The sequence below is a fragment of the Helianthus annuus genome, chromosome 4, assembly GCF_002127325.2.
Source record: "Helianthus annuus cultivar XRQ/B chromosome 4, HanXRQr2.0-SUNRISE, whole genome shotgun sequence".
Lineage (NCBI taxonomy): Eukaryota > Viridiplantae > Streptophyta > Magnoliopsida > Asterales > Asteraceae > Helianthus > Helianthus annuus.
Genome location: NC_035436.2, coordinates 55553519 through 55576293, shown reverse-complemented (window position 1 = coordinate 55576293; position 22775 = coordinate 55553519). Strand labels below are relative to the sequence as shown.

The 22775-nt window shown below is 35.6% G+C and overlaps 1 protein-coding gene across 3 annotated transcripts; it reads right to left on the bottom strand.

The window, feature by feature from the left end:
* Positions 1 to 6717: 6717 nt before the first annotated feature.
* LOC110936177 (DDT domain-containing protein DDR4) lies at positions 6718 to 16370 on the bottom strand. 3 transcript variants are annotated; one of them, XM_022178518.2, is made up of 12 exons: positions 15546 to 16370; positions 15349 to 15459; positions 10458 to 10541; positions 10325 to 10362; positions 10169 to 10250; positions 9973 to 10079; positions 9523 to 9673; positions 9350 to 9442; positions 9042 to 9162; positions 8890 to 8932; positions 8591 to 8776; positions 6718 to 7820 (listed from the first exon to the last, which is right to left on the bottom strand). In XM_022178518.2, the coding sequence occupies exons 1-12, from the start codon at positions 15930 to 15932 to the stop codon at positions 7028 to 7030; spliced, it is 2196 nt and encodes a 731-aa protein (XP_022034210.1). In that variant the 5' UTR covers positions 15933 to 16370; the 3' UTR covers positions 6718 to 7027. The 3 variants fall into 3 exon arrangements, with proteins under 3 accessions (XP_022034210.1, XP_022034208.1, XP_022034209.1); XM_022178516.2 differs by having other exon boundaries at positions 6718 to 7826; positions 15546 to 16363; XM_022178517.2 differs by having other exon boundaries at positions 6718 to 7826; positions 8893 to 8932; positions 15546 to 16363.
* Between the last annotated feature and the right edge of the window lie 6405 nt (positions 16371 to 22775).

Here is a 22775-nt window from a genome sequence, read left to right as displayed (position 1 = left end):
CCAACATGGTAATGTCCTCGGATAACTTTGCGCTCAACCGAAAAGCCATGAAATTCGACGTTGACGCTTTTAACCCCTCAAGTACGCTTTTGGCCATAACTTTCTCATACGTTGACGAAACTTCACGAAATTTTAACCACATATTCTAGTGAGTATATTTTAGCTTTTCAAAGCTTCGGGTCTGCCAAAAGTTCACTCAGAGGTATAAATTAAACATGTTGACACTTTTGGCCCCTATAGTTTGCAATTCCTCACTTTTGTGCAATTTCCGCGTCGTATGATCCATGAACCATCCGTTTAAGGTTATGAACATTATGTAGGGTTATTATAGAGTCTATTTATCTATTGTTGACACTTTGGACCCTTACGTTCCATAGTTTTCACTGTTTGTCAATTTTAGTCCCTCTAAAGTATGTTTTCACATACCGGAACCTTATGACACGTGTCAAGACATTATTGGACGGAAATTTTCGAGGTGTTACATGTAGTGAGTAAGTAAAACCTTTGTAAGTATACAATCCTGGTATGTAGCAAATAAGGAAAAAGAGATCACCAATGGTTTGCAAGGCCATTGATATGTGTGAAGTGTTGTAGGAAGACTCAAACCTAGCATATTTTGCGTTGGGTACAAAGTCACCCCGAGGTCCGTTACGTTGGGCCTGGGGCTGGGCTCGCTACACCCAGATAGATCTATCGCTACTGTCCCTCGGTCCTACAATGAGGATTAATGGCCTCAAGTTGCGCCTACCCACTCACATGATCTAAATAATAACCCTCCTTACGCTATCCATACCATGTAAAAAGTACTAGTAATCATAGTAACATGTATTTCACCCCCGCAGTTTAGAAAACTGAAAACAGTTAAGAGAAAATGGGGACATGAACTCACAGTGGTGCGTCTCTAACAAGAAATCTCCTGGTCAACCTGCGGTGCAACGACCTACACGTACTAAGTTCTATTAGACGGACAGTCGTGCCTTAGCTTAAGGTTTATGTCTTTGGGAAATAGTTAGGCAACTATTCCGTGTTTACACTTCGTGATTCTTTGGTAAATACATTCCTTCCCAAGGATGGGGGGTTTTTATACATGTGTGTTTCTGTACCTTCGAAATATATTATTAGGTCTCACTTAATAAAATATATTTTATTTCATTTATCAAAAATACTTTACTTCCAAAATATAAATATTTTTCCCAAAAATATTATATTTTATCACATATAATTTTCCCAAAATAATACTTTTATCAAAATACGCGATTAAGAGTATTTTTTTCCAAAATACGAAGTTACGTTTGAAGTTCGGGTGGTATTAATAATACCGTTGTAACTTAATATTTATTGTGAAGGCGTTCGTATTATTTTGGAATTATTAACATTCGGTAATATTATTTTTACCCTAAAAATAATATTTGTATAGTTCACAAAATAATCATAAAAATTTACACAAGCGTTGTTATGAAAAATATGTATATATATCAAATATATATTTATCAAGTTTTATTTTGTGAAAATCCCACCTCCGACACTTAGAAATTTTGTAAATAAAATCGTGGCGAAATTTACATTTTTGAAAAATAAGTTAAAAACATGTTTATAACACTTGTGGTGAAAATATTTCCAAGTGTTAGGTTTTTGGAAAAATTTCGCCAGAGTTTCCCCTGTAACTGGAGGTGGCCACGCTTTCAAGCGTATCATTTTCTTTTAAAATTCAAATCAACAATGTTCCCAACATTAACAAACAATATTTCAACTTTAAACTAGTCAAAATAGATCTAAATCGCAAAAATACATGAACTTGTGGTTTATCTAAAATACGTAGTAATTTCCCCATATTTTTAGTAGACTTTTTTATAAATGAACTCGATTTCTTGTAAATCTCGTTTTTAAAGAAAATACATTTCCACATCGTCTTGTCAAAGTTTACAAAAATGGTTCTTTGTCAAAACTTCTTGTTTCACAAGTGTCTACACACTCGTGTGTTCACATTAATCACCTTTATTTAGTAAAGATCTGGTTTAGAAAACATGATTTCACTTGACACTTGGTTATTCGAAAATACCACTTGTAGATCCGTAGATCTACTAGTTTACAACTTCATTTCATAAGAAATATTGTTTTACACAAGTTCATGTTTGATATGTAGTAGTGTGCATCATTTAACCCCTTTCAAACTTTAACATATTCTAGGTCATGTTTCATGGACATGACTTAGCCGGGTTAGATGACGATCCGAGCTACTACTAACATAGATCAACACTAAATAATCACAATAAAACAAGTCTTACAAGTTTTACACGATTTCATAGCTTTTATCCAACATGTTTATCATTTTTGTAAACTTTTAACATGTAATCTTGTATGTTCATGATTTTTAACCGACAAAGTTCATTTTAACCACTTTAGAATAGATCAAGAAGGCGTTTAGAGTCACTTACTACTAGCTCGAGGCTAGGGAAGGAACTAGTCGGAAATCGAGTGGATAAAAGCAATGTAGTGAGGTCCTTCGCAATCCGAGTGCACCGAGCTTCTTCGTACACGATCCTTCACACTTGTATATATTTGAAATTGGAAGATGGAAATCGAAAAGTGGGTGGGTGTGTGCTTGTGTCTTCGGCCGAGAGGAGCAAGGAGAGGAGAGGGAGTGAATTTTTGTCAAGTGGTTATGTGAAGGTTATGGTGTGTTAAGCATGTTACTTATAGACAATTCTTGCATCATTGTCCAACGGATTTTGTGTTAACTAGATATTAGGCAAAGGGATTATTTTAATCAACAAAGGACAAGGGGTGTCCCCCCTTGGGGATGATTTCGTTGGAGGGGGGGTATTTGGTTCCATTTCAACTGAATGGTTAGGATGTAGTTAGATAATTAGGAGGTTAACCCGGTTACTAGCGTGTAGTAAGTTGTAACGGATGTTAGGATATTCGGGGACCCTAACTGGCTCAGAAAAAGAAAAACAATGTTGATGGCAATATTTTTATGTTCCAGGTATAGTCCGGTTGTTCGGTTGGATAGGATCCGTTAAAGTGCTTAACAAAACTTTAAAGTGTCGTTAATACTATTTTTAGTGACACAACTTATTCCCGACACTTTGGAAAGTGTCTAGTAATATTTTTCCCATGTTTTGGCACTTTATTAGTTGGCTAAATGCTGAATTTTTATTTAAAGTGCTGAATTTTGTATTTGAAGTACGTTTTAGGCACATCCGGTCACTATAACTATCACCTAGTGACGCAGTTCTACAACCCTCTTATCCCTACACTTTCTACTAGTGTAGTAAGCTATCTCTGACTCATACAGGCCTTAGAGGCAGTGCCTGCCTGGTGCTGGCTATATCAGCATGTTAAATGGGTTATCCGTTCATTGTGCTACTGTGCTTTTGTGCATCAAGGTTGTCACTAAAGTTATGTATGTAAATAATAGAGTAACAGCAAATAGAGTATGAGGCATGGTTATACATATTTCAGAAATCATGTAGAAGTTTATTTACCACTGTAAGCAAGCACAGTAATTGAGCAGTAATTAAATATAAATTAATCGTACGAATACCTGAAATTTTTAGGGTTGTCACAGATTGGCTGTGGGTAAGAGAGGTCATTCCCCACTTAGAGGAGTGCCACTTACACCCTAAATGGGGAATCATGAAAATACTAATCCCAATGGATACCCAGATGGATTTTGGCTTAAAGAAAGTGGGTTTGGCCTGTAAATCTCAAAATGAAGATGAAATATAATAAAGGTGTGATCTTGTGCACTAGGTTTCGATCTTTTTTAGAAATATTAGAAAACCCAGTTCTTAGATTTCTTCATTTTGGCTTAAACCGGTTATGATCTGAGAAGAAGGTAAAATGAACTTGTTTAAGGATCACTAGGAGATAGAGGGTATGTTTGGCATGGAGCTTTTAGAAGCTTTTAAGAGCTTCTAGCTTTAAGCTTTTAAGAAAAAGCTCCTACTCAATAAAAAATATTGTTTGGTTGAAAGAGCTTGAAGCTTTTAGGTTAGAAGCTTGAAGCTTTTGGTTAAACGCTCCTACTAGTAGCGTTTAGAAGGAGCTACAGGCTTTTAGGAAAAAAATGAATATTTTAACCTTTAGAGATAATGAACTTTTTAATGCATAAACTTTTTAAATTTTTAGTTATGTCCATTTGGTCATTTTATACATTTTATTAAAAGCTCCAGCTACTCTGCCAAACACCAAATATATCTAAAAAGCTACAACTACCAGCTTCCAACTACACCTACCAGCTACCAGCCACCAGCCATCAGCTACTTTTGCCAAACATACCCAGAATTTGCTTTACAGAAGGAAAGAAAACAGATTTAGAAAATTAGAAGCTTGTTAGTTAAGCATTATTTTTTTATACTTTTGCAGTGGGTTCGTAATATATGGCAGTAGGTATCCTCCAAAACTGAATGGTATCTCATATATTGGTTTTTATATATTATATTCGATAATTCTTTTGTAGAGTGGCAGTGGTGGATTTGGTAGTGGTGGTAGCGGTGGTGGTGGGTTTGGTTGTAGAAAAAGAGGGGGAAGAGAGAGAACAAAGATTAAGATAGAGAGATTTAGGGTTGTTTATTTGTTTAAGGGTAAGTTACATTTTTTCGTTCTTTATACTAGTAAAATTACTAACATACCCTCATGTGCAAGGCATATTCCAAACTTAACTAATAAATTTAACTAGGTTAAAGGATTGTGACTGTAATTATTAAAGCTAAAGGGCATCTATTGCAATTCGATACAAACATAAAGGACGAAAAGTATAATTTACCCGTTATCTTATTTAAATACTTAAGTATATAATTACTTTATAATAATAATTATAATAACAATAACGATACTCAAATATATTCAGTGTTTAAGACATATTGGATTAGATTACGCTTTTTAAAAAAGTGTTTGTGACACCCGTCGAATCACGGGGGCCTTGGACATAAAAATTAATACTAGAAATATAGAACCTTCATTACATTTTAATAAAAAGATATATTTTCCAGTGTCACAATATACAAAAACTAGTATTCATTTAAAGTTTGATAATCATCAACAATAAATGCAAAATATCCCATACATGGAATAGGTTGCTAGCTTCCTATATAGCACACAACTATTCATTTAATTCACACGTACCAAAATGGATTATGAGAGTTGTTCAAAAGAAAAATATGTTGATTCGAAGAGGAAGATCGTTATGAAAATCCATCCCTTGGAGCTCACAGTAATGCATGATGGACCAAATTGGTATGATAGGTATGATGGAAGCCTTAGTTTGCCACAAAAGAGCGTTGAGGAACATATAATGGCGTATATGGATCAGGGTTTGCAAACAAGATTTGCTAGAGATAAAAATTATAAACTTGATGTTGATTTGATCAACTTGAACGATGGAATCACTACAAAAGTAAAGTTTCGCCGGGAACAAAAGGAGTATTTTTTCGATGATTTCTTCGATCTTATAAATATAAATGAGATAAAAATCGGAGATACTGTTGAGTTCTTTCCTGATGAAATAGGTGAAAAAATGATCATATACATCAACATTATCCGTCGTAAAGAGGATGACACGTGTTTTAAAGAGAGGACATCTAAAAAAATCTTAGTATAGTAATCTATAGATCGTTTTAGAACTTGTTTATTTTACTAAGAATATATCTATCATAGACTCACTCATAGTTGATATTATATAAAAGTATAGGATGTTAAGTACGTTACTAATTACTATATGCAAATAAGCATCCTTATCAACAACTTCATAAAATTCTTTTCTAACTACATAAAGCAAACTCAAAATCTTGATTATCATGCAAATCTTGTTTCTAATTAGAATCTTTGATCTCATACAAAACAATCTAGTTTAGAGATTGTTGGAGTTCTTGATTAAGATTTGATGAATTGTTATGATTCTTGACAAGTTTGGGTAAACATCATATTGCTCGTACAAAACAATATAATTTAGAGTTTGGATATAGAATATATATAGAGAGATTTCAAAAAAAAAAAAAGTTATTTATATTCATCTATTTTTATCTATATATTTATATTCTATATTCATGATAAAAGAGTAACTTTTTTTTTGTCAAGTGTCACTATCTGGTGCCTCATCATATTTTTTTTTCTCGTATCTCTCTTCTATGAGTTATATATACTTTTTAAATTTTTTATAACTTTTTGTTTCTCGCTCCTCTCTCATGTTAAATAATATCAATGATTTCTATTATTCTTTTCATAAAATGTTTTTTTATTGTAAACGAAGTTAAGTTTGTACATAAAACATTTTTATAAATTAAACTTTGCTTTCATCATACAAATTGTTTAATATACATAGCATTTACAGATTTATAAATCAAATCAGTTTTATTATTCAAATCGTGTAATATACGGGTCTATAACCTAATCTCATTATATCCGATTTGAAAATAAAAAAAGTAAATGGGCATCTGATTTGTATGCTTTTAAATAAATTTTCTTTTAATAGAGCTCCATTATGTTTTCCTGGTAGTATGTAGTTATGAAATTATCCATTTCACAACATGCCCACACATATATACATTATATGTGCACACCCGCAAGTGGAGCGTAAAACCTTTAACTTACACTCTAAAGTCTAAAAGCCACATGCCTCTACCAAAATAGCTATAGCCCCAGATTGGCAAATAAAATAATTTACAACCTCCCTATTTACTTTCAACATGGAAATTCCAAAATGACCGCAACAAATTAAAGCACTTTACAACCTCCACAATATATCTTAAATAAACTAGGGTTCTTGAACATCATATGATCGCTAAATGTCAAGTAAAATGTTATTTGGGGCCAACAAAAATAGTCACTAAAGCACAACAAATCACCCTTACTTTCAGGTTTCTTTAAATATAAAATAAAATACTAAAAAAATAAAAAGAAGAAAAGAAAGATGATACATATTTTCTCAGCATACGTTGGAGATGGGCTGCATAAAATTTCACCAACGAAGCATCCTCCTAATTTTCCTTAAATATCAAAACTAACATATATTATATATGATATATCATACATTATCTGTATTTCCATCCTTTAATACCGAACATTCATCAACGCCTGAACCTGGTGCGAGCTCATTTAGATCAAGAAACCCTCTTTTCTCTTCACCGTCTTTAAAATCATCTTGGACAGGCTCGTCTACTTTCGTGGGTGGCGGCGGTTCAGGTTCACTCTGTTCTTCCTTTTCAGTCTTTGGGTGTTGCTCGATAATGGTTGACCGGTCAACCATCACGTCATTATGATTATCACTATCGGCCACATGGTCATTATGGTTATCATTGTCATCATTTGCATCAGTGTCCTCACTTCCCACTGAAAAACCTGGAGAATCATTTGCTTCTGAGCTTTTATCAGAAGCATTTGACTTGTTGGGCTTGTTATCTAACTCGGGTTCCGACTCTGAAAACTCATATCGCGTGTAATCAATACGGTTGCGTGTAGCGCGTTTACTGCGCCGAAGACCTGGCTGAAGTTCACCAACCGACCTCAGTTTTTTACCCCTTGTTCGGGATGGCAGTTTCGTAAATCTTTGTGGCCTATCACTGTCTTCACTTTCACTCATAGAATCATCTTCTTCTTCATATTCATCTTCATCGGCATTTTCTTCTTCCAAATGATACTCGTCTTCTTCCTCTTCGGAGCTACTCGACATCTTCCTCCTTCCTTTTCGTTGTTTCACATATTCATCATCGTATACCGCTTCCCCAGCGATATCATCCTCACTATACATCCCTGCATTATTATCTGAAACTGTTTCTACAAAGTCGTGTGCTGAGTATCTTTGAGGTCGCTGTCTCTTCCTGTTGCTATACATCAACAGGAAAACAAGTCAATCACTTGGTTTTGAAAAGTGCGCATGAGGCGATCGGAAAAAACGCCTCAGGGCCTTGAGGTGGCGCTTAATGTACATTTAAGTCAATATTGGTCAAACATAGGTCCTTGAGGCAACTGGTTAAAACTTCAATAATTCGACACTTTTTTATATTTTTGACTTTTTTCAAAGAGTAAAATGCTATTTTTGTCCCTGAAGGTTTGGTCAGTTTTGCGACTTTCGTCCAAATGTTTGTTTTTCAGCATTTGGGTCCAAAAGGTTTCAAATTTTGTCATATTCATCCGGCTCATTAACTTCATCCATTTTTCTCCGTTCAGTCGGGGGTATTTCTGTCTTTTTTGTTAACTTAAAGGGCAATTCGGTTTTTTCACTTAATGTACAAGCATTTAAAATACCCTTACTAAATACCCCTGACTTAACTCCATCCTTTAGGTTAACAAAAAAGACAAAAATACCTGACTTAATGGAGAAAAATGGATGGAGTTAGCGACCGGGATGAAAATGGGAAAATGCGGAAAAACAAACCTTTGGAAGAAGTCGCAAAACTGGCCAAACCTCAGGGACGAAAATGGCATTTTACACTTTTTTAAAATTACTCATTCGATGATTCAAGACTATATTTTGAACTTTACTCATTCGACAATTTTTTTTGAAAATTTTAGACAATTAATAGGTAAACAGGTTGAAACTGTGACCCCTATCTACACACATCAAACTTGTGAAAGCAACATGGGCTACCTTCGATCCAATGGTTCCGATGCATGGTCCTCGTCAGTTTCATCAAAATTCAGCGCATCGGGAGATGATGGACTTAGCACAGGTTGATGAAAACTTTGTGAAGGACCACCCGTTGTACCATTTGAAGAAGTAGCATGTCTTAAACCTTCTCTTCTCACGGTAGGTTCGGGCAATGGTTGCTTCGCTCTGAAAGAAAATAGAACCAGAATATTTTCAAAAGAAAATAAAAATTAATAACCTATATAAACACATATTAAGTGTTAAAAAGTAAGAAGGGAAATATTAAAGAATAAAAGTACGTTGTTGTCTTGATAGCCTCGTTGATTGATCGGTCGTAATCATCTGCAAATTCGTCCAATAACACGACATAATTAGAGAATGGTAAATTTAATTTACACGAAAATAAAGGTGAGCAATGAATATATAAACAAAATCAAGTAATAAATCTTACCAAATGTGTAGGACACGGGTTTTCTGCCACGCATGGAGCGCCCAGTGCCAAGTGGATCGATAATCATGCCATCAAGAAGAAGAGCTTCTCGTTGTTGCTTCTTGAGCAGCTTCTCTTTCCTCTGCCACAATAAAGAATCACAACAAGCTGAACAAGTTGAAACGGATTGAAGCGGGCGCTGATAGGGTCAGCCCATTTACTTATTTTTTCGCATTATTAATGTAATTCTTGACAATGTAAATTAAGTAAAATATTCTGTAACATAGGTTATGCAAGAACCAGTTAAAAACGGAGATATAATCCATTACCTTATGGACCTTCTCAATCTCGGGTAGCATGTCATTTTTTAATTTCTCCCCGAGCGAAGCCTCGGTTCGGTTTTTGCTACAAGATAGTTTTTCCTATCAGAAAAAGTTAGAAAAGATTAAAACGGCTGCGGTTCTAGACTTTTAGTAGCAGAAATGTTTCACCAATAACTTACTGAAACGTCTTGAAATTCTTCCAAATTAGTAGCAACGGTTTCCCACTGGTAAGATGGAACGCACTGTACGTTTTTCCCCTTCCCTTTCTTTACTTCAACTGTCCTAATTTCACGGTATAATCTCTGCCCGATTATAGGATCATCCTCGTACCTTGTCACCAATAAACACAAGACAAATAAGTTCACACTAATTAGAGGTGACAAAATGTGTTTTGAGTATTAAAATAAGGTGGGCCCCTATGGTTAACAAAAGACAATATGATTGTTTGAACTTTGAACAAATCAACCATCTGAATAGCACATTCGGTGACTTTCAATCCATTTAACTTTTGGTTCTGTTTTAATATTTAACCAATTTGTCACGTTACAGATGTTAACAAACCAAACAACATACTTTTGGGTGATTACAATAATGATGAAACAAATTGATCCCAAAGATTGGCATACTACCAGAAATAAACCCCATGAGAGTCGCCACCTGCACGTTCTTTACGAAATGCTGAAAGAGGGACACCGTTTTTTATAGAGTCATCTATATAGCTTCTGATATCTTCTTGCTGCAAGATTTGAGCCAAACATTCAGTTGACTGTTGACTAACTAAAAAGATAATGGTTAATTGACACATTATTAATCTGTAAAGGGTACCTCAACACGAATATCACATAAAGCTTTCAATATCATCACACGAACACTAGGATCAAGTGTATTGTACGTTTCAATCTCTGCCCTGAAACAAAAATATAGATGGTAAACTATTGATAAAAACGAATGCCAATATGCCATATTGTGACCATAACTTACCCATGTGATGCAACAATAGGTAATTCCCCTTCGGCAACCTGGAATATAGGTTTCAAAAGTGAACTCGGTTATAAACGAACATAGTTACAAATAACAATTATAATTCCGTCAAGGTGCTGATGTTATAGCATACCCAGTGCCACCAATCTCTTAGCTTTCTGCATAGAACAGTAACCCATGTGTTTCTTCCTAATGCCCGAGCAACAGGGGGTATTGCCTAAATACAAAACATCAAAGCAAGAAATATGTTATAAATCAATTACATCAACATTATGGAAAACACAAGCCAAGATGACCAAATGCAAATTCTGAAAGAAGATATAGTCTAATCAGTAACGAAAAGTAAAAAAAAAATAACATGTGAGCATCACAAAGATACATATTATTACACTTTATGACATTATACAGGTGGCCACAGTAGAGCTTGTGTGAATGTGTGTTAAACTGTTAATCATGTTTTAGCTCATATCCTCAAAAGGCAATTCCACAAGGTTTTACAGTAACATGGATGACTCAATTCGGCTACTTCCAATATAAATTGATAATTTCCATCAAACCACAAAAGAAGCACCACAAGTTAGAAAGTTTATGGTGCATAACTGCATACAACGAGCAAAAAAAAAAAATCTTTACCAAAGTTGGGATGTACTAGTTTACGACATAAATATTAGTAGAAACTATTTCTGACAAAATAAAAAATGCAATATATGATAGATTTGTTGCTAAAATATCGGTAAAACTAACGGAGTATCAAAAAAAATGGACATTCAAGTCATTTGGTATAAAAAGCTTGAAATAGACTTCAGTAGTAAGATGGTTATCAGAAATAAGAATTATATGCACTCCTTTTAAACCTACTTTCATAATTTAGAAAAGATGATAGCTTTACACTAAAACATAAAATCAATATTTAACCAACCCAAATTGGCCATCATCAAATACAACCATAAAGGTCACATACCTACCATCAAAAGTAATAGGGCACAATTTAAATCATTCTTCACAGCTTAAAGCAGTGATTTAAGTCAGTTAGGTAAGCATTTCCCTATTGGGTCTATAATCATATGGCCAACTCTAAATGCACCTAACGTTTTGATGGTACTTACATGCAGAGGTAGCTGCATGTATGTGGAAGTAGTTTCATTTCATATGTTGTTTAGAGACATGGTGTAATCTGCTATATATCCATATATAGTTTTATCTAGTTGAGGTGATTATCATGTTGTAAATGTTAATGACTTATTAGAATATGCATAAACTTTTGGTAGACAACCGATTAAACAAGGTTACCAAATTTGCACAAGATGCTATTTCCATATTTGACCAAGTCATTATTTCCAAATTTAAATTGTGCTTTAAGCTTTCTTTTCTTTGTTATCCACTTCAATTTTAATGCACAAAATCAACAGGATCTAGGTCATGCATTCTGGATGGTAAGAAATAGACCATGAAAAAGGCGACACTTGACCAACCCCGCTCAAAAAGTCAAACCTATTAGTCCATCACTAAACCTTCCAAGTTTCTAAACTATTACCATTAGACATCCTATCACTTAAGAAATGATCAGCTTGACATACATTTAGTAATCATTAGATCCAAATAGGCAAATATTCAAGCTCGTTTCATTTTGATACATACAAAAACTTGTTTCCTAGAGCTGTTACTCTAAAGCTACAAACTTTAGAGCATATATTGGCCCCTTTCAAATATTATATCTGGAGTCAACATGAAAGCTTGGCTACAATTATGGTACACAAACCAAAATGGTTACATTCACTCTTAGAGCACCCACAATAGTGAAAAGCGGACATGGTGAAAAAAAGGGGTTCGTGTGGGCAGCTGCCCGATCTGCCACTCTCACAACCCCAAAAAAAAAAATCTCCCTCCTCCCTTCACTCACAGAAACCCATTTGACCCGTTTGCACAAAAGGCACGGGTGAGGTTCGCTTTTCACACAAATAAGACATCAGGCGCAACCTTGAGGCGCGCTATTTGTACAAGAAAAGATTTGTGCATCATGATGTTGTGCAACATCCTCAAAACCAAGATCTGAACACTCCAATTCTCATAAAGTTTCAAACTTTATTTATGAACAACAACAACAATAATCAATGGGAGGAGTGACGTCATCAATTGCTGCAAAGTTTGCATTTTTCCCTCCCACTCCGCCGTCGTACTGTACGACGGTGGTGGTCAGCTGGTTATCCCGGAGGTGCCATGGAGGGAGGGTGTGGATGTGTTGAAGCTTAGAACTAAAAAGGGGAATGAGATTGTGACTGTTTATATTAAGCATCCTAAAGCTAATGCTACCCTTTTGTATTCTCATGGTAATGCTGCTGATTTGTGTCAAATGTTTGAGCTTTTTGTGGAGTTGAGCCTTCGTCTCAGAGTTAATCTTGTTGGGTATGTTGTTGATGATCTTTTGTTATCTGAAACTTGCTTAATTTTGGTGAAAAGTGGTTGTTTATGCCTTATGGTAATAGTTGTGTGTAAAGATTAACAAGTTTAGTACTTTATGGTAATAGGTTGATCTTGTTTAGTTTAGGATTATTGTTAATCTTGCTGGGTATGTTGTTGATGATCTTTTGTTATGTGAAACTTGCTTAATTTTTGTGAAAAATGGTTATTTATGGTCATATTTGTATGTAAAGATTAACAAGTTTAGTACTTTATGGTAATAGGTTGATCTTGTTTAGTTTAGGATTATTGTTAATCTAGTTGGGTATGTCGTTGATGACCTTTTGTTATGTGAAAGTTGCTTAATTTATCTCAAAATGGATTGTTTATGTTCGTAATTATGTGTAAAGATCAAGAAATGTTGCACCTTTATGCTAATAAGTTGAAGGGTTTGATCTTTTTCAGTTTGGGACTTATTGTTGATCGTTTTGGGTATGTTCTTGAACTTGATGATCTTTTGTTATGTGAAGTTTGCTTAATTTAGCTGAATATTGATTGTTTAGATTCATAGTTGTGTATAAAGATCAAGATATCTAGCACTTTATGGCAATAAATTGAAGGGCTTGATCTCATTTAAATTTTGGATTACTGTTTATATGCTTCTTTTCGTCGAAATGAGCCTCCGTATTCGTGTTAATCTTGTTGGGAATCTTCTTGAATCTTTTCCCTAACTGTTCAATTGATTGTTTCAGCTGTAGAATTCATGTTTTTCTTGTTTGTAAGTTTATATATGCGCATAAATATCAAGAAATTTAGCACTGTATGGCAGTAAATTGAAGGGTTTGATCTTGTTTAGTTTAAGATTATTGTTCATATGCTTTTTTTGTCGAATTTGTTAATCTTGTTGGGTATGTTGTTGAATCTTTTTACAAACTGTTCAATTGATGATGATGATGATGGTCATGATTGTGTGTAAAGAACAAGAAGTTTAGTACTTTATGGTAATAAGTTGAATTCAATTTGGGATTATTGTTCATATGCTTCTTTTTGTCTAATTGAGTCTGCTTAATATTGTTGAGTATGTTCTTGATGATCTTATGTTATGTAAAGTTTGCTAAATTTTGGTGAAAACTGGTTGTTTATGTTCATAATTACGTATAAAGATCAAGAAAGCTAGCACTTTATGGCAAGAAATTGAAGGGTTTGATCTTGTGTAGTTTAGGATTAATGTTCATATACTTTTTTTGTCGAATTTGTTAATCTTGTTAGATACCTTATAGCTATGCAGTTAATGCGGTAAAATATCGGATATCGGTAAAGGACCGATATTTGAAATATAGGTTATCTCGGTGAGATATCGGTGGGATATCGGTAATTTTAATATAATGCAGAATTTATATATATAGCAATTTAACACCAATAATTCAGTGATATATCAGTGATATATCGGTTATATCAGTTAAATATCGGTGATATATCGGTTATATCGGTCAAATATCGGTGATATATCGGTTATATCGGTCAAATATCGGTCAATATCGCCGATATTTTGACCGATATTGACACCGATATTTTACTAAGGGACCAATATGACCGATATATCACCGATATTAACTGCATAGCCTTATAGATCTTTTCACAATCTGTTAGCTGAAAAATTGATTATTCAGTTCATACTTATGTATAAAGATCAAGAAATATAGCACTTTATGGTATTATGTTAAAGGGTTTGATCATGTTCAATTTGGGATTATTGTTCTGTTCAATGTTCATATGCTTCTTTTTGTCGAATTGAGTCCTTATCTTCGCTTTAATCTTGTTGGGTATGTTCTTAAATCTTTTCTCTAACTGTTAATTTGATTGTTTCAGCTGTGGAATTTATGTTTTTGTTGTTCGCTAAGTTCATGATTATGCATAATTATCAAGAAATCTAGCACTTTATGACAGTAAATTGAAGGGTTTGATCTTTTTTAGTTCAGGGTTATTGTTCGTATGCTTCTTTTTCGAGCCGGGGGTCTCACTGGAAGCAGTCACTCTATTCCTACGGGGTAGAGGTAAGGCTGTCTACATCTTACCCTCTTCAGATCCTACCTAGCTTTGGTATTGGTGGGATTTACTGAGTATGATGATGATGTTGTGCAACATTCTCTCTATTCTCATTCCTCTAGGATAGAGGTATGGCTTGCCTACATCCCACCCTCCCTAGACCCAACCAATAGCTTGGCTATCGGCAGGATTGTACTGGGAACGGTTGTTGTTGTTGATGTTGTACAACAGGTTTTTTAGGTTGTACATATAGGTCATTTAGAATTTAGATATTATACCATATTTAGAGCTTATATATACATTATCTAAATAAACTTCAGGTAGATGATACTAGAAGCCTATCAGAAATATATATACACACACACAAATACATTGTGATTCTCATACGAAAAGCTGTAAGCTTTTGCGCTTTTCTCGGCTTTTTAGAACCAATCACTCTCTCCTCCACATCACACCAATCTCTCCTCAATAACAAACAAAAAACACTCCAGGGAAACTGCTCTAATGAGTTATGAACTTGCACGACAAAACCAAAGGTAAAGTAATGAACGACAATAATACTTAAGGCACAGCATACCAACCTTTAACAATGGAATATGAATGTCACTCAAAGTACCATTCGGCGTAATCAAAGCCGTCTCAAACTCCTCCACAGAGAACTCAACTTCAATATTCAAAAGAGGCCTAAAAACCTGCACAGCAAACCACCAAAACAATTCATCATATTCCAGTAGCACAACTTAAAATAGCACAAAACTGAATGTTTCAAATAGCTCACATTTAAAAAATTAAGAATTGCAGCCAGCTCCGGCATAGACCTAATACTCAACCGTGACAACTGCGACAACGGAAGCTCTCGCACCAACGGCGTCACAATACTACTGTACGGATTCGGAGGAGACGGCGGCGGCTCTTCTTCCTCCTCCTCCTCCACTTCTCGCCGGAAACGCTGCCGTTTTGACTTCTGCTTCCGGCCACCGGCAACCGCCGCTTCCGCAACCGCAGCCGCTTGGAGACGAGCAGCGGAGCGTGCAGTACACGCGCGAGACGGTCTCTCTCTCCTCGCTACATAACCGCTTCCGTTATTGTCGTTTTCTGCAGGTTTGTTGTCGGTTTTGATATCGTTTGAGCAATGGATCGGAGATATTGACGGCTCGCCGGACATTTAGAGAGATCGTGTAGAGCAAAACCTAACGGTTATGATTGGAGATCACTGGATTGCATACATGCATTCGGTTGAAATCATCATTATCATCATCAGTGAAGAATATGAACAACGAACTGCAAATTGAAACCGATCAATGTAAACGTAATCGAATTTGAGTGAAAATTGATGTGATTTTTGAGAATTGAAGAGCAGATGTGTGAGAAATTGAGAGAATTAGGGTTTGATGAGGTGAAGAATGAGTTAGAAGAAGATTAGGGCAAAAAAGGGGGTGATAATAAAAATAATAATATTAATAATATCAGTTTGTGAGGATTTTGAAGGTATTGAAAGTTTGAAACACAAAAGAAGAGTTTCTCCTCAAATCTTGCATTGCTTCTTGTTAGTTGGTGCGTGTTCTCTGGAAAAGATTTTTTTGAGTTTTCATTCTGATATTTAATTGTTTTAAATGAATGAATATATTTTAGTTTTGCAAAATTATTACTACTAGTATAAATATAAATATAAATCTATATTCATAACAAATATTTTTCATTTAATTGTGCAAAAACATGTAACGGGTTATGTGAGAGAGGAGGAGAACGGTGCAGTTTTTACAAGCAGTTTTGTTTTGTTGTGAGAGGAGCAAAGCCCGAAGTGGGTGGACAAAGATGATATGACTAACATCCTTAGCCCTTCTAATCTTCTATTGGGGACACACTTAGAAGAGAAACTCATATATTCATTAACTCTTTTCATGATAATCTTCTATTGTGCATCCCAATTTCAAGCCATAGAAAAGTTGATAAGACAATTTGTAAAGCAACCAAATGATGTTTCTTTCTTCGCTCATGACAATTCATACAATCTTTTCAAGGGTCTCAAGACTAAGATTACTCAAGTAAGTACAGGGAAACATGACATGATTTCCAATTCTCTTCCAGAAGTATTTGGGTCAAAGCTTCCCAAACTAAATAACAAAACAAAAAAATTGTTGCTTATATGACAGAATATATATATTTCTGATATGTTAATATGACACGACGATCAAGGAGTCAACCTTAGACATAGCCCCAAACAGAATAAGTTTACACGTGAGATTTTTTACCGTTTAAAAAAAAGTAGGGTATCATCTAAAAGTTTTGAATGATTATTTTTATACATAAAAAAGTCTATCTTTCTTTCACTTGTTTTATCCGTCCTCCCGTTACCTTTCTTTTGCTCACACTTCAAGTTTATATACAAATAAAGAGTAAATTGTCATTTTAGTCCCTAAGTTTTGATCAAATTTGTCATTTTAGTCCCTAACTTTTTCCTTTTGTTGCCATTTTGATCACATACACTAACTCCATCCAAAAACTCCATCTTTAACCAGGGGTATTTTGGGGATTTTCATTTTAAATGTTTTCAATTGCCATTTTGATCCAATTCCAAAAAATCAAAAAAATTCCAAAAAATCAAAAAAAAATCCAAAAAATTCTAAAAAATCATAAAAATTCTAAAAAATTCTAAAAAATCCAAAAAATCCGTTTCGGCGCGAACCGTTTCGAACCCGAACCGTTTCGAGCTGAACCGTTTCGACGCAAACCGTTTCGACCCGTACCGTTTCTACCCGAACCGTTTCGACCCGTACCGTTTCGACCCGAACCGTTTCGAGCTGAACCGTTTCGACCCGTACCGTTTCGACCCGTACCGTTTCGACCCGTACTGTTTCGACCCGTACCGTTTCTACCCGAACCGTTTCGACCTGTACCGTTTCGACCCGAACCGTTTCGAGCTGAACCGTTTCGACCCGTACCGTTTCGACCCGTACCGTTTCGACCCGTACTGTTTCGACCCGAATCGTTTCGAGCTGAACCGTTTCGACGCGAACCGTTTCGACCCGTACCGTTTCGAGCGGAACCGTTTCGACGCGAACCGTTTCGAGCCGAACCGTTTCGACCCGTACGGTTTCGACCCGAACCGTTTCGAGCTGAATCGTTTCGACGCGAACCGTGCCTCGAAACGGTACGGGTCGAAACAGTTCAGCTCGAAACGGTACGTGTCGAAACGGTTCAGCTCGAAACGGTTCGGTTCAAAACGGTACGGGTCGAAACGGTTCAGCTCGAAACGGTTCGGTTCGAAACGGTTCAGCTAGAAACGGTTCAGCTCAAAACGGTTCGGCTCGAAACGGTGCAGCTCGAAACGGTTCGGCTCGAAACGGTTCAGCTCGAAACGGTTCAGCTCGAAACGGTTCAGCTCGAAACGGTTCGCGTCGAAACGGTACGGGTCGAAACGGTTCAGCTCGAAACGGTTCGGGTCGAAACGGTTCGCGTCGTAACGGCTCAGCTCGAAACGGTTCGGGTCGAAACGGTACGGGTCGAAACGGTTCAGCTCGAAACGGTTCGGGTTCGAAACGGTTCGCGCCGAAACGGATTTTTTGTATTTTTTTAGAATTTTTATGATTTTTTAGAATTTTTATTATTTTTTAGAATTTTTTGGAATTTCTTTGATTTTTTGGAATTTTTTTTGATTTTTTGGAATTGGATCAAAATGGCAATTGAAAACATTTAAAATGAAAATCCCCAAAATACCCCTGGTTAAAGATGGAGTTTTTGGATGGAGTTAGTGTATGTGATCAAAATGGCAACAAAAGGGAAAAGTCAGGGACCCAGAGGCAAAAAAAAAACTATTTAGACTAAAATGACAAATTTAGACAAAACTCAGGGACTAAAATGGCAATTTACTCTACAAATAAATGTTACGCTTCAAGTTTCTACTAAAACATCAAAATTTTTCACTCAACCAACAATATCTTTCTTTGCCCCTTACCCTTAAACCTCTTTCAATCAACCAACAATAAAATCAAACATTTTTTTTCTTGGTATTAATTGATGATGTATCCATTGAATATGGTTTTAGGAAATTTAATATCAAGCATATACAAATAACATTGCATCGAGACATAAATAATATTTAAGTCGCGCAAACTGGACGAGTTGGGCAACTATTCAATTCGAATTTGAGTCATAGCGGACCGGTTTTAAAAAGTAATAATTTGGTTCGAGTTGCAACGGGTTCTAACAAAAAATGGATCCGAGTTGAAATAAGTCGTTTTAGAAAGAAAAAAAATCAACATAGTTCAGCTGCTATAATTTTTATGGTCATTAGCGAAGCTTGGGGGGTCGATTTTTCCAAATTCCGCGCGGGGGGGGGGGGGGAGGACATATATACCTAAAAATTTCTATACGAAGGTATTATTCATAACACTACGCATCGAAAAGTTCAGGGGGGCGGGCGCCCCCTCCCGCCCCAAAGAAGTTGCGCCCCTGTTTATGGTGGCTAGTGGTAACGTGTGGAGGTGATGGCGATGATAATGAGGTGGTGTCGACAACAAAAATGGTGGCGGAGAATGTATATACCTAAAAATTTCTATACGAAGGTACTGTACATAACACTATGTCACACCCCAACCAATGGCGGAAACATCGGGATGAGACGAAGTGTGAAGATTGCTCGAGACATCATAACGCTAATAATTGTGACAAGTATTTAAATAATCCGATTTCATTTCATAAAATAAATTGTCAACATTACAAGAAATTCAAATACAACAAGTTTAACAAAAATAACATAACAACATAACAAAATTGATACAACATATTAAACCCTAACGTCTATATGTGTATCTAGGCATCAACGCTACTTCTTTTCTTAGCATCATCCTCATCAACCTGTAACATGTTTAAAATAATTCAATGCAAAAGCAAAGGCGAGTATACAAGTTTGATACATACATAGTAAAAGATAAGTTTTAAACAATTCCTCATAGCAAGCATGTGATTCAAGATAAACATTTAAACATGGCATGTGTCTAACATATCAAACCAAGAAAACGCAATATGCTCATGACATAACCGATGATAAAGAGCGGGTCGTTAATCCTATAGCGCTACATATGTCACGGTTTGGCTCGTACGAAGTTAATGATAAGTTCAACACATAAGAATCACCCAAGTTTAAAGTATCAAGCCATCACGTATACAAGCATGTTATAGGAATGTTCATGTGTTTAAGCAAAATGTTCATGTGTAAGCTTGTTGATAGATAAAACATGTTACACCCCAAAAGTGATAAAAGTAAAAGGGGAATACGAGTATACTCACAAAGTTTGCATATGTTTTCCGATTATCCAATGTGACAAAGTTGCCGAGGTTGGAAGGTTGAATGCGTAAGGGTTTAAGTTCAAGCATGTTTAGAGTCGAGATTTGGAATGAAAGTGACATGAAAATATTATATCAAAATATTCATCGTCACACATAACACTTGTATGACACTTGGTAACCTCATGGGTTATAATGATTTTATGAGTTGAACACCCATAAGAATCATAACAAGGTTTAGGTCCTTAGATGATAACCTACTACTTTGACAAATGAATATGATTTCAACATCAAAGATTCGAGTGTACATAGATAGTATGTAGGTCGTATATTATACACATATTATTAAGTCCAAATGTTCAAGTATTCAAGTAAGAGGTAGAAGATTACATCTTCATTTAGGTACCTCAAGTTGAGTCATGGGTGTCATGGATGGGGTAGGAAGACAAGGCTTCCATTTAGGTACCCCTTTGATGTTCACCACTACACTTGATGTAAAAACAACCAAGGAGGGTCATGAACTAAGGTCTTTACATGTATGTAAAGTAAACTAACTAATAGAAATCATCAAATCATGTGAGGATTGTATGTTTGGACAACCCAAGTTGTTCCATAATCACTCATGTATCAAAGACTACGTTTGACATGATTTGTGGGTTGAAACCCTAGACAAAACACCAAGTTTATGAGGTTTAATCCTCTGATTTCAAATGTCTCAACCTTGTTTTTAAGCTTAACCAACCATGGGATAAGTTGTAAGCATTAGGACATAGGCATGAGATGTGTTAGACACAAGTTGCATAGGTTTAAACAAGTTTTAAAGAACATAAAAATCAAACAGAAAGTTTATGGACTATTTCGGGGCATTTCCAGGTCTGATTTCTCCAAGGAGAAGTCTAGGAATCGAACCCCATGATTATCCAAGCAAGTAGGAAAAAGAATCAAGTGAATCGGATAAGAATTGAGTGAGTTATGCTCATTTTCGTGAAGGGGTGTCAATCTGCTCGAACCTTTGCTTTCAGCTACGGTTTGGAGGATGTTTTGAGAGTTTTTAGTGTTGCAAAAGTGGTAGGGAGGCTGGTTATAAGTGGTATTTATAGGGGGGAAGGATTAGGGTTTCAATGGGTTAGGCTTTGGAAGTGTTTAGAAGGGGTTACACCTTGAAACTAGCCCACAAAACCCAACTATATGGGGCTGAATTTTGCTGAATTGGGGCTGCCATATTTCTTTATTTTTTTTTTTTTTTAAACATTATAATGAGTAATTTTGTTAATTAAGTTGTGTAATAATATGCAACAATGTTTCCCCTAACTTGTAACAAGGTGAAATATGAAATAAAACATGATTTAACTATGTAAAAAGTGTAATGTACAAGTATGTAACATGTTTGTAAGTGACAAGTATATGTCACATATTAGATGATTAACCGTTGTATAAATAAGCATATTATTAGGGGTTTTTAGGTATCAACAATATAAGGACAAGCATGGACATGCATCGTGAATAAGTATAAGTATGAATTACAAATAAGGATTCGATGTACAATGAATTCGAACGTATAAACATGTATGAATATGTAGATGGTGAATTTAAAGAAATACGAATTTTATTTATGATCCAAGTCTCGGATTTTACAACGAAAAAACGACTACAATAATACAAGATTTCCAAAAATAGCATTACAAGGCGAGCTTTCTAATTATGGAAAGTATGAAAAAGCAGGGCGTTACAGTCTCCCCTCCTTTAGGAAATTTCGTCCCGAAATTTATTCAAGAGGAAGACCTTGGAGAAAAAGCATTTTGGCTAAAAGAATCGAGACTTGGGAGTTTTGAAACGTTTAGAAAAGTACGAAATTTTGAAGAACGATAGGATAGGAATTTGTTTGACTAAAATGGGTTGAGGCGTTTAAGCATAGGTAAAACGGGTATGCGTGCGCATAGGCAAAGGAGTTTAAATAAGTTTGAATGTGAACGGGGTTCATATGAAAGAAAGGATAATGGAGAATAATAGGAGTATGGGGTGAACAATTGACACTAAATGAATGCAAGTATATGAATGATATAAGTATTAGATAGACGAAAGTAGCGTGTTAAAGATGAAGTCTCGGCATGGATAATCGGATATGATGCGTTTGTGAGTTGTTTGAAGCTTGTATTAGGTCCAAAAGGTCTGTAAAACACTGAATTTCTCATGGCACGTTTTACGAAAGTTTGGTAACATGGTGTCACACCCCGATTTCCATGTGTCTCACCAGTGGGCCCGGTGGGGGATTACCGTGACGATGTTGGCAACAATATAGTCAAACCACACAATTATATAAATGCACGGCGGAAGCTTAAAGATAAATATATACTTCAACCTCTGGTTGTAATATCAAATGTATTACAGAAGTCGAATATATCCACAGCGGATCAAAATAATAATAAATTATTGTTCATTCAGATGCAGCATCGAGTTTGCGAGACTATGTACGATGCTTAGGACGCCTATACCGGCCCATTTCGTATAGTACCTGCACTTAATCTTTTTGGGGAAAATACGTCAGTTTACACTGGTAAATACATTCAACTGACACATTTGAAAATGTTCATAAAGATTGATTTGAATGCACAAGGCACAAACTCTTTTATAACTTGGGAAAATTATTAAAATCTTGTGAACGTTTTACATGTTCTTTTATGCGTTCAGTAGCCCGGGTCGTGCCGGGTTAAAGATTTATAGA

Excerpts from the sequence above, each read along its gene's own strand:
- LOC110936177 (XM_022178516.2), bottom strand. The coding sequence starts at position 15,932 with ATGTCCGGCGAGCCGTCAATATCTCCGATCCATTGCTCAAACGATATC. Across the intron at positions 10,363-10,457 it reads TAAGAGATTGGTGGCACTGG|GTTGCCGAAGGGGAATTACC; the intron begins GTATGCTATAAC and ends CCTATATTCCAG. Across the intron at positions 10,251-10,324 it reads CCTATTGTTGCATCACATGG|GGCAGAGATTGAAACGTACA; the intron begins GTAAGTTATGGT and ends TTTTTGTTTCAG.